This window comes from Desmodus rotundus, chromosome 12 (genome assembly GCF_022682495.2).
Source record: "Desmodus rotundus isolate HL8 chromosome 12, HLdesRot8A.1, whole genome shotgun sequence".
Classification (NCBI taxonomy): domain Eukaryota; kingdom Metazoa; phylum Chordata; class Mammalia; order Chiroptera; family Phyllostomidae; genus Desmodus; species Desmodus rotundus.
The window spans coordinates 46,156,284-46,169,395 of NC_071398.1; the positions used below are offsets into that span (position 1 = coordinate 46,156,284).

The 13,112-nt window shown below is 53.4% G+C and overlaps 1 protein-coding gene across 1 annotated transcript; it reads right to left on the reverse strand.

Annotated features, from left to right (window-relative positions):
• Positions 1–4: 4 nt before the first annotated feature.
• FUZ (fuzzy planar cell polarity protein) lies at positions 5–4,622 on the reverse strand. The gene is made up of 11 exons (XM_024566276.4): positions 4,365–4,622; positions 4,031–4,152; positions 3,631–3,715; positions 3,344–3,412; positions 3,081–3,185; positions 2,140–2,337; positions 1,901–1,996; positions 1,447–1,553; positions 1,308–1,372; positions 1,160–1,234; positions 5–231 (listed from the first exon to the last, which is right to left on the reverse strand). Exons 1-11 carry the CDS (start codon positions 4,473–4,475, stop codon positions 5–7), a joined length of 1,260 nt encoding a protein of 419 aa, XP_024422044.2. The 5' UTR covers positions 4,476–4,622.
• Positions 4,623–13,112: the final 8,490 nt, after the last annotated feature.

A 13,112-nucleotide genomic window follows, 5' to 3' on the forward strand; every position in this document is an offset into this window, starting at 1 on the left:
TCTGTCAGAGGAGTGGGGTGAGAGCATGCAGAGTATGGGTGGCCAGGCCCCGCAGCCCGTGGACGGGACTCTGAGCAGACAGCAGCAGCATCAGCCGCCGTGGCCCCAACTGCAGGGCCACCAGACGCCATCCCGTGCCTGGCTTCTCAGTCCCTGACACCAGGTAGCAGGCTCTTGGCACTTGAGGCCGCTGGGCTGTGTCCTCTGCCTTCTCTTCCTGCTGCCCGGGCTCTGGAGGAAGGACGGAAGGCTGAGGGGACCGGTGGGGCCTGGGCCACTAGGATGCCAATCTGTGGGAGCCATGCCCCATTTGGGGCCTGACTCAGGAGAGGCGAGGGCCTCGCAGCTCCGCCGGGTTGGCTGTCAGTGACCTGAAGGCTCCCGGCTTTCTCACTCGGCTGCCCCTCTTCCCTCCCAGCCCCAGTCCCCTTCCTTCCTGGGGACACCGAGCAGCCCCAAGCAGTCCACATGGCAACACAAATGGCAAGTATGCCGGTGACGCTTACCAGGTGCCAGGCACTGGGCTCCAGGACTAGGGGATCCCCCCAAGGACCCCGCCCCACTTTACACATGGGAAGCGGTGGAGTCAATAGCTCAGATGGACTGTCCTCTGCCTCTCCCAGGAGCAGCTCTGTACCATTTCGCTACATCCATCAGGGCCTTCAGTGGTGTCAGGGTGTCAAACTAGGTTCCTTCCTTTGTCGCTCTGGGGCCTCTTGGGTTCTAGAACAGCTTTTCCTAACTAACCTGGGCTCTGTGGTAGCAGCCCCCCCTCCACACCCGACTGGGGGTAAAGTCTGTACTTGAAGCAGTAGAGTGGGATGTTTCGGCGTGGGGGGCCCCTGTGTGTGACCGGTGGCTCTGCTGCTTCTGAGCTGAGCCTCAGTCCCCTCATCTGTAATGTGGGAACGATGACATAACAGGAGATCACCCTCACCTGTGAGGCCGAAGTGACTACAGACAAAGCACTTGGGAGAGGGGAAGTCTCACTGATGGCTATTAGGGTTACCCAGGAGACCGCTTTCCAGGCTGGGGCCTCCTTGCCCCTCCCTTTCCTTCAGTGTGGATGCCCAGTATCTGCTGAGCTCGCCCAGTTCCTCCAGTCCCGCCTCTTGCTCCCTCCTGTGAGACCTGTGCAGAGGGGACACCTCCTACTAACCTGGTGGGAAGTGCACCGCTATGACGAGGGTATAGAAGGAACGGAGGATACACCGACGCTGCTTGGGAGAGGGATCTGGAAGGGATAGAAAGACGGTAACAGAAAGCCCCCCCCGGGGCCCAGGGCCCTCCCTGCTGGCCTCAGTCACCTTTATCCCCTGAAGGCTCCACGGTGAAGAGACAACGCTTCAGTTCTAGATGGAGGAGCAGCAGCCTGTAGGAAAGAGGGTGTCATGGCCAGGGAAGAGGGGATGAGGACCCCAACCCACTCCTCCGTCCGAGCCCTACCCGAGGATGTCCGTGTGTAGGGGGAAGCCAGCCGGCAGAGCTCGGGATCCCAGTGGCAGGCAGGCCCGCAGCGGGTCCAGCATTGGCTGCCACCAGCGTTCCAGAAGCTGTAGGGGGCGTGGTGAACAAGAGGCGGGGCCCGTGGGTGAGGTCGGAAGTATCAAGGTAAGGGGGCGTAGCTACGGGGGAGCTGGGATCCCACGGGGTGGTAGGGGGCGGTAGGCGGAGGGGTGGCTAGGGCGAGCGAGGCCTGGAAGGATGGCCTAAGTGAAAGAGGGCCAGGTGAAGGTGATTGGGGTGCAATCCGAGAGGGGCGGGGCCTGAGGAAGGGGCGGGGTTGACCAAGGGCCAGTGCAAAGCAGAGAGCACTTAGCAGGGCAGGGTGACGAGGGAATGCCGGGGCGCGTGGGTACAGGGTGTAGTAGGGGGAAAGCGGGACACGGCCCGAATTCACCTGTGGATCCAGCTGGCTGAGGGGAGGACGCGGCCCGCAGAGCAGACACAGCTCTACGCCCGGCAGCAGCGTCAGGGTCAGAAGCCGGTGCGGGACCTGAAGCGGGGCGCAGGGTGGGCAGGCTGGAGTTCGGTCCCTTCTATCGCAAGCCCCGCTTCCGGCGACTCGGCCTCTAGGTCCCACCCCTTCGTGCCTGGGTGCCTCCACCTTACCCCTGCCGGCCCCGCCCACCCACTCACCGTGGGACTCCCGTGCGGCAGGTACACGGGGTAGTCTCGTGCGGCCTGCGGCGGCAGGGATCCCACCAGCCAGGGGAGCAGAACGGCCTCAGGCGTCCCCAGCCGCCACCAGCTCTCTGTTGCCACCAACACCCGGCCCGACACGACGAGGCTGGCGAAGTTGGTGCCTACTGCCTCGGCAAACCCAGAGAGGGCTTCCTGGGTAAGGGGAGAGGCGGACAGCGAGTCAGGAGACAGGAGCAGGGGCGGCGGCAACCTCCAGGGAGGGTGAGGAGTGTAACACAAACCGGCAAACAATTCATAGTTTGCCTAGAGGCCATGCTCGAGTGTCTCACCCTCCCTGGGCCTGGGTTTCTTCACCTTCACCTAGGATTACGATCCCCCAAGTCACATCATGAAGTTAGATTAAACGGGTAAGGTGCCTGCCACCCTGCCAGCAAGTGCTACTGAAGCTGACAATTACCACAGCAGCAGCAGCAGCTGTGGTTTATTGAGTCCTACTGTGTGCCAGGTAGGCGCAATCAACCACCTAACGAGGCTCAGAGAGGTCAAGACCCCTGTCAGCTGGGAGCTGACGGTGCCTGGTGAGTCCACAAGAGCAGTGTTTTAAAAAGGGTAAATAGGGACTCACCGGACAGAAGGAACAGCATATGCTAAGGCAGGGAAGCTGGGAAGTTGTTGGGACTTGTGGGACCCCTGAGATGGCAGCTGGGTGAGGGGCAGGGACCTGGTCCTGGGGACAATGGGAGCCCTGAGCGGGCTGCGATCAGGGGAGGGCAGGGTCGGCTCTGGCTATAAAAAGATATTCCTGGGGCAAAGTGGGGGTTGGGCTGGGAGCCCAGAGGATGGGAAGAGGTGGGGGCAATGGTCATGGGGTAAGAGGGTGAGGACTGACACAGGGCCATAAGCACAGGTTTGAGTTCCTGAGGCTTCCCCAGTACCTGCAGGAGGGACCCCTCTGGAGGAACCACGCAGTCCACACACTGGGTCAGGTCCCCGATGAGCTCGGAGTCCCCCAGGAAGCTGTCGATGAGGCGGTAACTGGCCTGGCAGAGGGAGAAGAGAGGAGCCTAGGACCTAGCTGGGTCCTGGATCTGCTGCCTCCCCATCAGAAGAGTGGTCCAGGGGCAGACAACAGAGCTGCCCTAAGAACCCCCACAGTGGGCTGCTGGGAACTGTAGTCCCCAAATATCAGTAGCCTCACCCTCAACTCCTTCTTCAGTCTCTCTACATTGCTGATGTTGGTCAGTTCTTCAAGTCCCACAAGAAGAACCTAGAAGAACCATGTAAGAGTGTAGGGGTCCTGGGCATCTCAGAAGAAAGGAGGGGCTGGGACTGAGACCGAGGAAGGAGGGGGCTGGGGAACTGGACTCCGGAGTCTGAGGGAGGGCCAGGATCCCTAAATTGGGGGCCTCGACTGCTGGGTCTGAGGGAGAAGGATGCTGAAAGTTCACATTCCTTGGTTTGCAAAAGAGAGCAGAGGAGTCTCACCATGGCCCCAAAAACCATCTGGAGTAGTCTCTCTAGGCGCAGCTCCGAGGTGCCCACCTCAGATGACAGGACAATGAGGGTGATGCTGTGGGAAAGGCAGGAGAGAAGAAACAATGAGTCCAAGCCAGGGAAACAGGGCCGTGAGGAGAATTCGAGATTGTTCTGGATCCCCACCGCCGGCTACATCCTCCCCCGGCACAGTTCTCATACGGAGACACTTCTCATACGGAGGCACTCCCACTTCTCATACGGAGACACTCAGGGGGGGAGGTCATTGGCTTGTCAGAGATCCCACAGCCAAGGAAACTGCTGGCCTTGGAGAGCTGGAAAGCCCAGAGGTCGTCTTCAACAGAGCCTATCAGCAGGGCCCTGGCCCTGCTGCAAGCCACCACTTGGAGACCTGTCATGGAAGCTTTTCCACACCACGATGGTGTCCTCGGTCCTCGCGGAGTTCAGCTGCACCTCGAGATTCTGCCCAAACATGTGGACTCCATTGAGGGAGCCGATAACGGAGAATGGGAGCTGGGGAAAGGTTGAGGACATTAGACAGGGCCCCCCAATCCCCTCCCCTTTCTAGATCCCCAGGGCACCTCCTGGTCAAGGAACCAGGATTATTGTTCCATTGCACCCTCAGCCCTCGGGACTCAACTCTCCAGTCCCTACTCCCGTGAAGACCCAGAGTCCAAGCTCCTAACCCCCTTCAATTTCGGAGGTCCAGACCTCCAGGGCCCCACCTGCTGGCGGGCCGGGGCGCCGCCGCGGCTGCTTCTGCAGAACAGCGGGACTCCGCTGGAGGCCGCGAGGCACAGCAGATGCACGGTGCCCTCCGTCCCCTCCTCCCCCATTTGGAACCCTCCCCAGTCCCTCCGGAGTGAAAACGGTCAGTGCCCGTCTCGGAGAATGACCGTAGTCACACCAAGTCCGATTGCCTTCCGAAACCGCCAGAGGGCGAGATGGGAAACTGATGTGGAAGAATCCAACTCAGGCCTATCATCGACCCCTATTCCAGCACCTCCCCCCAAGCCCTGCGGTCCTCTTCCGCCCCGGCCGGAAGTCACGGTACCCCTAACAAAGATGGCGGCTCATTGCACCGGTGGAGGTTCACAGTCTGCCCCTGCAGTGGTTTAGATGCTCGACTGCTGAGCGCGGGAGGAAAGGGAAGGTGAGGGTGGAGGTGGGGGTCAGAAACACAAGGGAAGATGGGGGTGGAGGGGTCAGAAACACAAAAGACAAAACTGCTTGTCTCTAACAGCCGTGCACGGGTAAAGGAGGGCGTGGGTACCGAGAAAAACCCCTAGACTGAGTAGTTCGAGGACGCGCAGCGTAAAGTCCCTGGTTCCATCCGGAGTAAGGAGCTCACTCCAGGGCTCCAGAAAAGGTGAGAGAGGAACCACGATCACAGGCAACGCTGGGGTAAGATGCTCAAGCTAAGGAATACCTTGTTCCTGTTATAATGTGTAATTTCTTACTCTGCGGCCAACTGTGTCGCTTCACGTTGTCTTATCGCCCAGTTCGTTCTGGTCGACCGTAAGGGAACTCCCTTCTCTGCCACCTCTTCTATCGCTCGCGCGGACCTCATATCATCCCAGCCTCTGGCCCTCACCCTGGACGTGAGGTTAGGCGTTTTGTCTCTGGGGCCACGCCAGTTTTACGATCTGGGGAATCCTGGGCCTTCTTTTTACCACAAAGAAATGTCTTTGCCGCCTGTGTTTAGACGTCTACCCTCTCTCCTGCTACTTTCAGACACCCTCTCAAATCGAGGTTACCCTGACTAAAGTCCCATCGCCACTCTTCCCACATTTTTCAGTTCCTTCGGGCCTTAATTTCCCTCATCAGCCAAGAATTCTTCTGGCCGGTTGCCCTTCTATCCTGGGATCATGCCCCTGCCCCCTCCGACCTCCTTTGCCAATTCTTTCATTTCCTTGGAGTCCTCGACTCTGTCCACTCCCATACTCCATAGGAATTTCTCCCCAGAACATCCTAGGCAGGCCAATCATACCGCCCGCCTGCCTTCAGGGGCCAGGATTTAGCTGAGAAATTGTACAACCTTATTTGGGCAGAAAGTTGAGAGATCTGTGTTCCTACCAACCATCCTTCCAACCCCTCACTGAGTTGGAAACAGCCGAGATCACAGATCCAAGGTATGGGCAACCAGACCTCCATCCTGGAGGGTGCCCTGGTGGGATGCATCCTCCAAAACTGGAAATAATTTGGGTATCGCTCTTTTAAAAAAAAAATCTGACCTTTTTTGAAAAACAGCCTGGCCCCAGCATAAGTTGGAGGACAGAGAAAGTTGGCAGGTTAACGACTCCCTCAATTACTATTCTCCAATTAGATTTCTTTTGCCAAAGACTAATAAAAAGGGGTGAGATTCCATATGACCAGTTTTTCATGCTCCTCCATCAGAGCGAAGGCTACTTTAATGGAACCAAAGGCCTTACTTACGGTTTTGGAATATACTGAGGACTCCCTACACTTAATCCCTCCTATATGGCTGACAGCCCCTCCCCCCATTCGCCAATATCCAACCTGGACCTGTGGGTTCTTCCCACTCCTCCCTCTCTTCCCCTGCCCCTCCTCCCAACACCTCCCTGGTTCTCCCCCTTACTCCCACCCCACTTCCCCCACAACCTACCCCCCTATTGCCTCCATCAGGCACCAGGCCAGCCAGCCCTCAGGTGTTAGCTACCATCCCACGGCTGGAAAGGGCTTTTTCGTCCTCAGGAGGTACCACTGGTAATGGGGATGACTTGATCACCATTTACTTCCCCTTTTCCTCCTCTGCAAGGGGAAGGGCCACTCCAGGATGCTGAGAGAAGATCCCAAGGGGTTCCTTAATCTAGCAAGAGGCATCTTCCAAACCCATAATTCCAGCTGGGGAGACGTCCAGACTCTTTCAAACATCCTGCTTACTGGGGAAGCAAAGGCCCTAGTCCTTACAAAGGCTAGAGAAGAAGCGATAAAGTAAACTGAGATAATGGCAGACACCAAAACAGCAGACCCCGGTTGGAGATGAGGCTGCCCCATTTCATTTTTTTTTTTTTTAAGATTTTATTTATTAGACATGGGAAGGGAGGGAGAAAGAAAGGGAGAGAAACATCAGTGCCCGGTTGCCTCTCGCGCGCCCCAACTGGGGAACCTGGCCTGCAACCCAGGCGTGTACCCTGACTGGGAATCAAACCAGTGACCCTTTGTTTTGAAGGCCCTCGCTCAATCCACAGAGCCACACCAGCCAGGGCTCCTCCCCCATTTTAGAGCTGTGATCCCAAAGGGGATTCAGGTGGTGGGATGAAGGCCCATAAACGGGAATAAAATCCAGGAAGTGACACGGAGGGCCCAAGGAAAACCTCTGCGCCTTCATGGAGAGGCTCTGAGAATGCCCGGTGTTTATACTAACACAGACCCTGACTCAGTAGAAGGGGCAGCCGTCCCCCAGTCCCACTTTATATCCCAAAGGGGCCCAGATATCCAGAGAAAAGGACAAAAATTAAGAGTCAGAGCTAAGCACTCCCTCTTCAAGCCTGGGGGAACTGGCCTGCCAGGTGCTCAACAGCCGGGATGTGGAAGCCGCAGTAGGAGGCCTGGACGGTTAACCCACTGACTTTTATATGTGCCTGAGTGTGCCGGCCCTTTACTGGGGCAAGACCTTTTAAATAAATTAGAAGCCTCCATCTGTGTAACAGACAAAGCCCGCAGAGTTGATATTCCCAAAGACAGGCTCTAGCCCACCCTTCATCAGAAGCCAAATCCGCAGACCCCACAGCACACCCAGCAGGGGTAGAGCTGTGCCTCTGGGCTGACAGGGAGGTGGGCAGAGTCAAACTGAAGCTGGGACAGGCTTGTTACAGTAAGATACAGTAGCGAGTCAAGTCACAAGGCCTTCGAGGAATTAAACTCAGATGAGTTCCTAAACCAAGGACTCCAACCATGTCAGTCTTCCTGTGACATACCGCTTTCTTTCCTTATATCCCCGTGACAAACCACTAGCGGTACACCCCTAACCTCTCTGTACAAAAAGCCAAATGGCAAAAAAGAACCTGCCGGTCCAGGATCAGAGAGCAATCAGCCAGGCCACCGAGGATGTCCATCTGGTGGTGCCCAATTCCTGCTCCTTGTCTACTCTCGCATCAGACCATATGTGGTACTGTGTCTTAGGTTTTACAGACCCTTGCTTTTGCATGCCACTCACCCCGGAATCTCAACACCTTCCCACCTTTGAGTGTCTGGATCGCAGGACAAACAAAACGACAATTTTGCTAGACCTGCCATAAGGGATCAAAAACTCACCAACCCTATTGGGGGCTGCCTTAGCTAAAGACCTTAAGGAAGTGTCTCTGGAGCGACAGACCCTACTTCGACCTGCGGATGACATCCTCCAGCAAATTAGTATTCAGTCTTTTATCCAAAAGGGGCTACAAGGTATATCTAGAGAAGGCTCAAATTTCTTACCAACAAGACCGGGATTAACACGTCAGCTGCAGGTTCCAAAATCTGTTTAGGGGTTTCTAGGGATGGTGGGATTTTGCCGCATGTGCATTCCCAATTTTGGCCTTCTAGCCCGACCTCTATGTGAGGAATTGAAGGGAAAAGACTGTGACCCTCTTGAATGGAGTCCCGAATGATTCATCATTCTGAGTGCACAAAACTTTACGTATGGAAGGCCGCAGCTCTGGCCTTGGCCCTCCCACATCTGAGCACGCCCTTCCACCCCTGTGCACCTGGAGGAAGGGGCTAGCCATAGAAGTCCCCAAAGGCTCGCTCCCCTCACTAGCGTATTTCTCCAAATGATTGGACTCGGTAACTAAGGGGCGGACGTCTTGCCTGAGGTCAGTAGCAGCCATTGCTCTCTTCCTTAAGAGACGGAAAAATTAACTTCCTGACAACCCCTAACTCTCTGACCCCCTTCACACTCTCCCTCATAAAAGAAAGGGGGCCAGAATGACTGTCTCTGGGGAGAACCCCTTAGTTACAACTTTTGCTTCTAGACAACCCCATTGTGGGTTGCCTAGGTCTGCAGTACTCTGAATCCTGCCTCACCCCTTCCTGTAGGACTAGGCTGTATAACCCATAACTGCCCGGAGCTACCAGAGGAAATATACTCAGTGGGCCAGACCTCTAAAGCGATGCTTTTGATAACGCAGAACTCACCCAGTTTACGGATGGGAGCAGCTTCATATAGGAGGGGGCGAGATAGGCAGGGCGCGCTGTGGGCCACCTCTCTGAGACCACGGAACCTAGAGCAGTCCCATCGGGGAGTTCCGCCCAAGGAGCTGTACTGATTACTGTGGCCATTGCCCTGGAACTGGGAAAAGGTGAATCATTGATATACTAGTGTGCACTCCAAATACACCAATTCATGGGGATATGTGGAAAGAAAGGGGTATGTTATCTCCTGGGAATAAACACATTAAAAACCCCACCATTGATGAGAAGCGACCAATCAATGTTTCTCGGGCACGTCACTGTTTCTCTCCTCTTTTTCCTTCCTTCCCCTCTCTAAAAATAAAACCTTTTTTTTAAAAAAAGCCCTAGCTAAACTAGGGCCTGAAGCCCGTTTCCCCTGGCCCCCCATTCTTCCTGTAGCCCTGTAAAGATTATGGGTAGTCCCAAAGGGGAAACATCTTTTTTAAAGATTTTAATTATTTGTTTATTTTTAGAGAGAGGGGTAGGTAAGGAGAAAGAGGGAGAGAAACATCAATGTGTGGTTGCCTGTCACACGCCCCCTCCTGGGGACCCGGCCTACAACACAGGCATGTGCCCTGACTGGGAATCCAATCCACCACCCATTGGTTCGCAGGCCAGGCCAGCACTCAATCCACTGACCCACACCAGCCAGACCCCAAAGGGGAAACTTCAGCTAAGTCCATGTGAATCACTGTATGGCAGACCCATCCCATCCGAGCCTACTTATCTAGCAAGCCTCTGTACCTGGCTAAGCTGAGGTTTCCCACCGACATCAGGGAAGTAGCCAAAATCCTTAAGACCTTTGGAAACCAGGAACTACCTTCGTCTCTGATCTAAGTTTACATCCCTCCCACCTGGAGATGGGGATCATCTAAAAAGTCTGGAGGGAGAAAAAGCCGCAAGACCAGTTAGGGCGCAAATAAGGCCCTTTCTCCACCCAGAAAGGGCCTTATGTAGTAATTCCAACTACCAACTCTGCCCTTAAGTTACAGGGCATAATACCTGGGGTCCATCACCCAAGGATAAAATACGAGACAGGCCCAGAACCTGAGGCTATCCAGAACTTGCAACGGTTCTGCAGGGTAGGTAACCCCTCACGCCTCACAAGCGGACTCCAATCCTAAGGCTTGAATACTTCCTTGCCCTGAACCTGAAAGAGAAATTCACATCGGTTGCTCTTGTGCAGCTGGTTCCTCCTTCCCCTTTTTCCTCCCTGTCTCCCTCCCGCAAGCCAGTTTTGCTCCCCTACTGAGAGAGAACAATGGTTTGGTTAACATCTCCCAAACGATGGCCGCAGAAGGAAATCTAAAAACGTCCCTGGGTGTGTTGTGAACATCCCCAAACATCTCCTCCTCAGTCAGTCGCTCCAAACAACCCCGCTCTCAATCTGACCTCTGTCTCTTGGGCTCCATCCTGCCCGCCCCTATCTGTCCCATTGGACCAAGATCCTTTGGTGAGTGAACCTTACAGGCCGGGGGCCCTGGGCTAGCATTTCCCTAAACTGCCCAAAGAATGGCCACCCATGTGCACCTTGCACACTATCCACAAACATTGGTTTTGTGGTTGGAAGTGGGTGTGTATTTCTGCTTCGTCGCGGGGGTCCACCGGGTAGCGCCAACCAGCCCACAAGGAGCATCCATTCCCTGACCCCTGCAGACACCAATGGTGTTAAAAGAGCTCAGAGTGGGCCCTCGCTGGCACCTTGGTTGATTAGGGTGTTATCTCCATACGCCAAGGTTGCGGGTTCCTTCCCCGGTCAGGGCACATACGAGAAGCAGCCAATGAATGCATAAAAGTGGAACAACAATTCAATGTTTCTCTCTCCCTCCCTCTCTCTCTCTCCCGCCACCCCCCTTCCTCTCTAAAATCAATTTTTAAAAAAGAGCAGACTAAAAGACTGTTTTGGGTGTGTAGGAGATTGTGCCAGTCGTGGGCAGATTTGAGAGCTAGGCACCTGCTTCTCCACTGAATAAAGTTTGCGCTGTTAATACTTTAAGCCTCCTAATTGGCTTTATGACACCAAACAAAACGGAACCTCTCACGGTGTCCTGGAAAAGGGGACTTTCATCCCTTGGGTAACAGTTTGACTTCGTTTATTTACAGAAGAGTAGGAGGAGCCTGGCTCCAGGGTAGTGAGCAGGCCTCGGCGTTGCCTAGCAACCCTCAGGTAGGTAAACTGATAAACAGCTGTGTTCCACTCAAACGTGGCCACGGTGCCAAGTGTTGCCTAGCAACCACCCTTCAGTCTTAATTTCCATCCTAAAGCTGTGAATAGCTGTGTGCCTCTCAATGATAGCCTCTTGAAGAATGTGGAGCACCCTTTCTGAGAGCAAAGTCGAAAGAAACAGCAGCTCCCCCCTCACCGTGGAGGGTGGTTTAGTCCAGCGAGCGTTGCCAAGTAACCGCCAAAAGAGATGGTTGTTTTTGTTAAGAGGAAAAAGATGAAATCCTGTATTTAAGGGAATCAAAAAAATATGATTTTGTAATGAATTTATACATGCTAGTGTAGCATGCAGAATGTGAAAATACTCCGCCCCAAATCCTTTCTCTAAAATAAATAGTTCACAACCTAACAGAATAACAACATGTTTTCACAAATACGATCACTGTTCTAATGTCGATCTGAGTCCCTTGGGGGGCGTTTGGCTCTACTTCCGCAGGCCATCAGGAGTATAACCAAGTTGGGACTAACTCGGTTTCCCTGGAAGGCCCTCGCTCAGTCTCCGTTCTCCAGTTCACAGTTGCCTTTGGGCCCTTGGTAACGCCGACGTAGCCCCTTCGCAGGGCAGGCAGTTGTATTCCGACCCTCTCTTTTTTTGTTAATTTATGATTCTCTGTCTATCTTGGGGGGTGAGGGGATTCTTGAAGACCACCTCTATGATAATGTCAGAAGCTGAAGTCCCATTTACAATAACTAATTGCCCCTGGCTGGTGTAGCTCAGTGGATTGAGCATGGGCCATGAACCAAAGGGTCACCAGTTCGATTCCCAGTCAGGGCACATGCCTGGGATGTGGGCCAAGTCCCCAGTACGGGGCAGCGAGAGCAACCACACATTGATGTTTCCCTCTCTTTCTCCCTCCCTTCCCCTCTAAAAATAAATAAAATCTTCTTAAAAAATCTGCTTTTATTTTACCATTTGTAGTACATTAATGGAAAGTGATAATAGCATAGCAGTTATATTTAAAAAATGAAAACCCAAGGCTTAGAGATGACAGTTAAGCATGTAGAGGTAAAACGGTATGATGTTGGGATTTAAAAGGCTTCAGCATAGAAAATAAAGAGAGAAGGAGCCCTGGCTGGTGTGGCTTAGTGGGTTAAGCACTGGCTTGAGAACCAAGAGGCCGAAGGTTTGATTCCCAGTTAGGGCACATGCCTGGGTTGCAGGCCAGGTCCCTAGCTGGGGGCGTGGGAGAGTCAGCCAATCTATGTTTCTCTCCCTCCTTCTCTATCTAAAAATGAAATATTTAAAAAAGAAGGAATGGATAACGTAAATGTGAGAAAATGGTGATACTGCGGTGTGCAAAGGACATGCACCCTTTTTACCAAATATTGCCAACCTGGATTGGAACAAATTGTCCTGATTGACGTCCCCACTAGACCATATCTGAGCCTTCTCAATTCACCCACCCCCATGGACATTACTCCTTCCAACACGACGAAGGTATTGGGCTTTGGATTAGCACTTTCTAATTGGTGAACACGAGATTTCAGGTGTTTATTTGCCATTTTAATTGGTGTGTGTGTGTGAAAAAAGCCTGCTTAGAATCATTCCCATTAAAGAAAAATAAAGTATTTCTACTTTCTTAAGTTTTTATTGATGAATAAGATGTAAATTTCTGTCAACATGCGTGAAGATGACTTTCCCAGTGGATTGCCTTTTTCAACTTGGTTTATGGAGTCCTTTGCAGACAAATCGATATTTTACGTTTTCTGGCTTCGCTGTAATGGGAAACTTCTTTGAAGTCTTCACGATTATGCAGTATGCTTCTTTATGCCTTCAGGTATCTTTGGCTGGTTCCGTTTGTTGCATTTACATTGTTAATCCACCTGGAATGCGTTTCTGTTCCAGGCCAGTTTCCGGCCCCTCTCCCAGAACACGACCATCGGGTGTTACCTAGCAGCATCCGCGTGGGGGCGGGGGTGGAAAACCAGAACAGCTGCACCGCCGAGTTGACGGCGACCTTAAAGGGTTGCCCAGTTACCCGGTTTCGGACGAAGTGATTGAACCCTTCATACTCCCCATCCCCCTGTTCCATAAAGAACTTAACTGGAAACTTCTTCTTTCTGTTAGAAAACA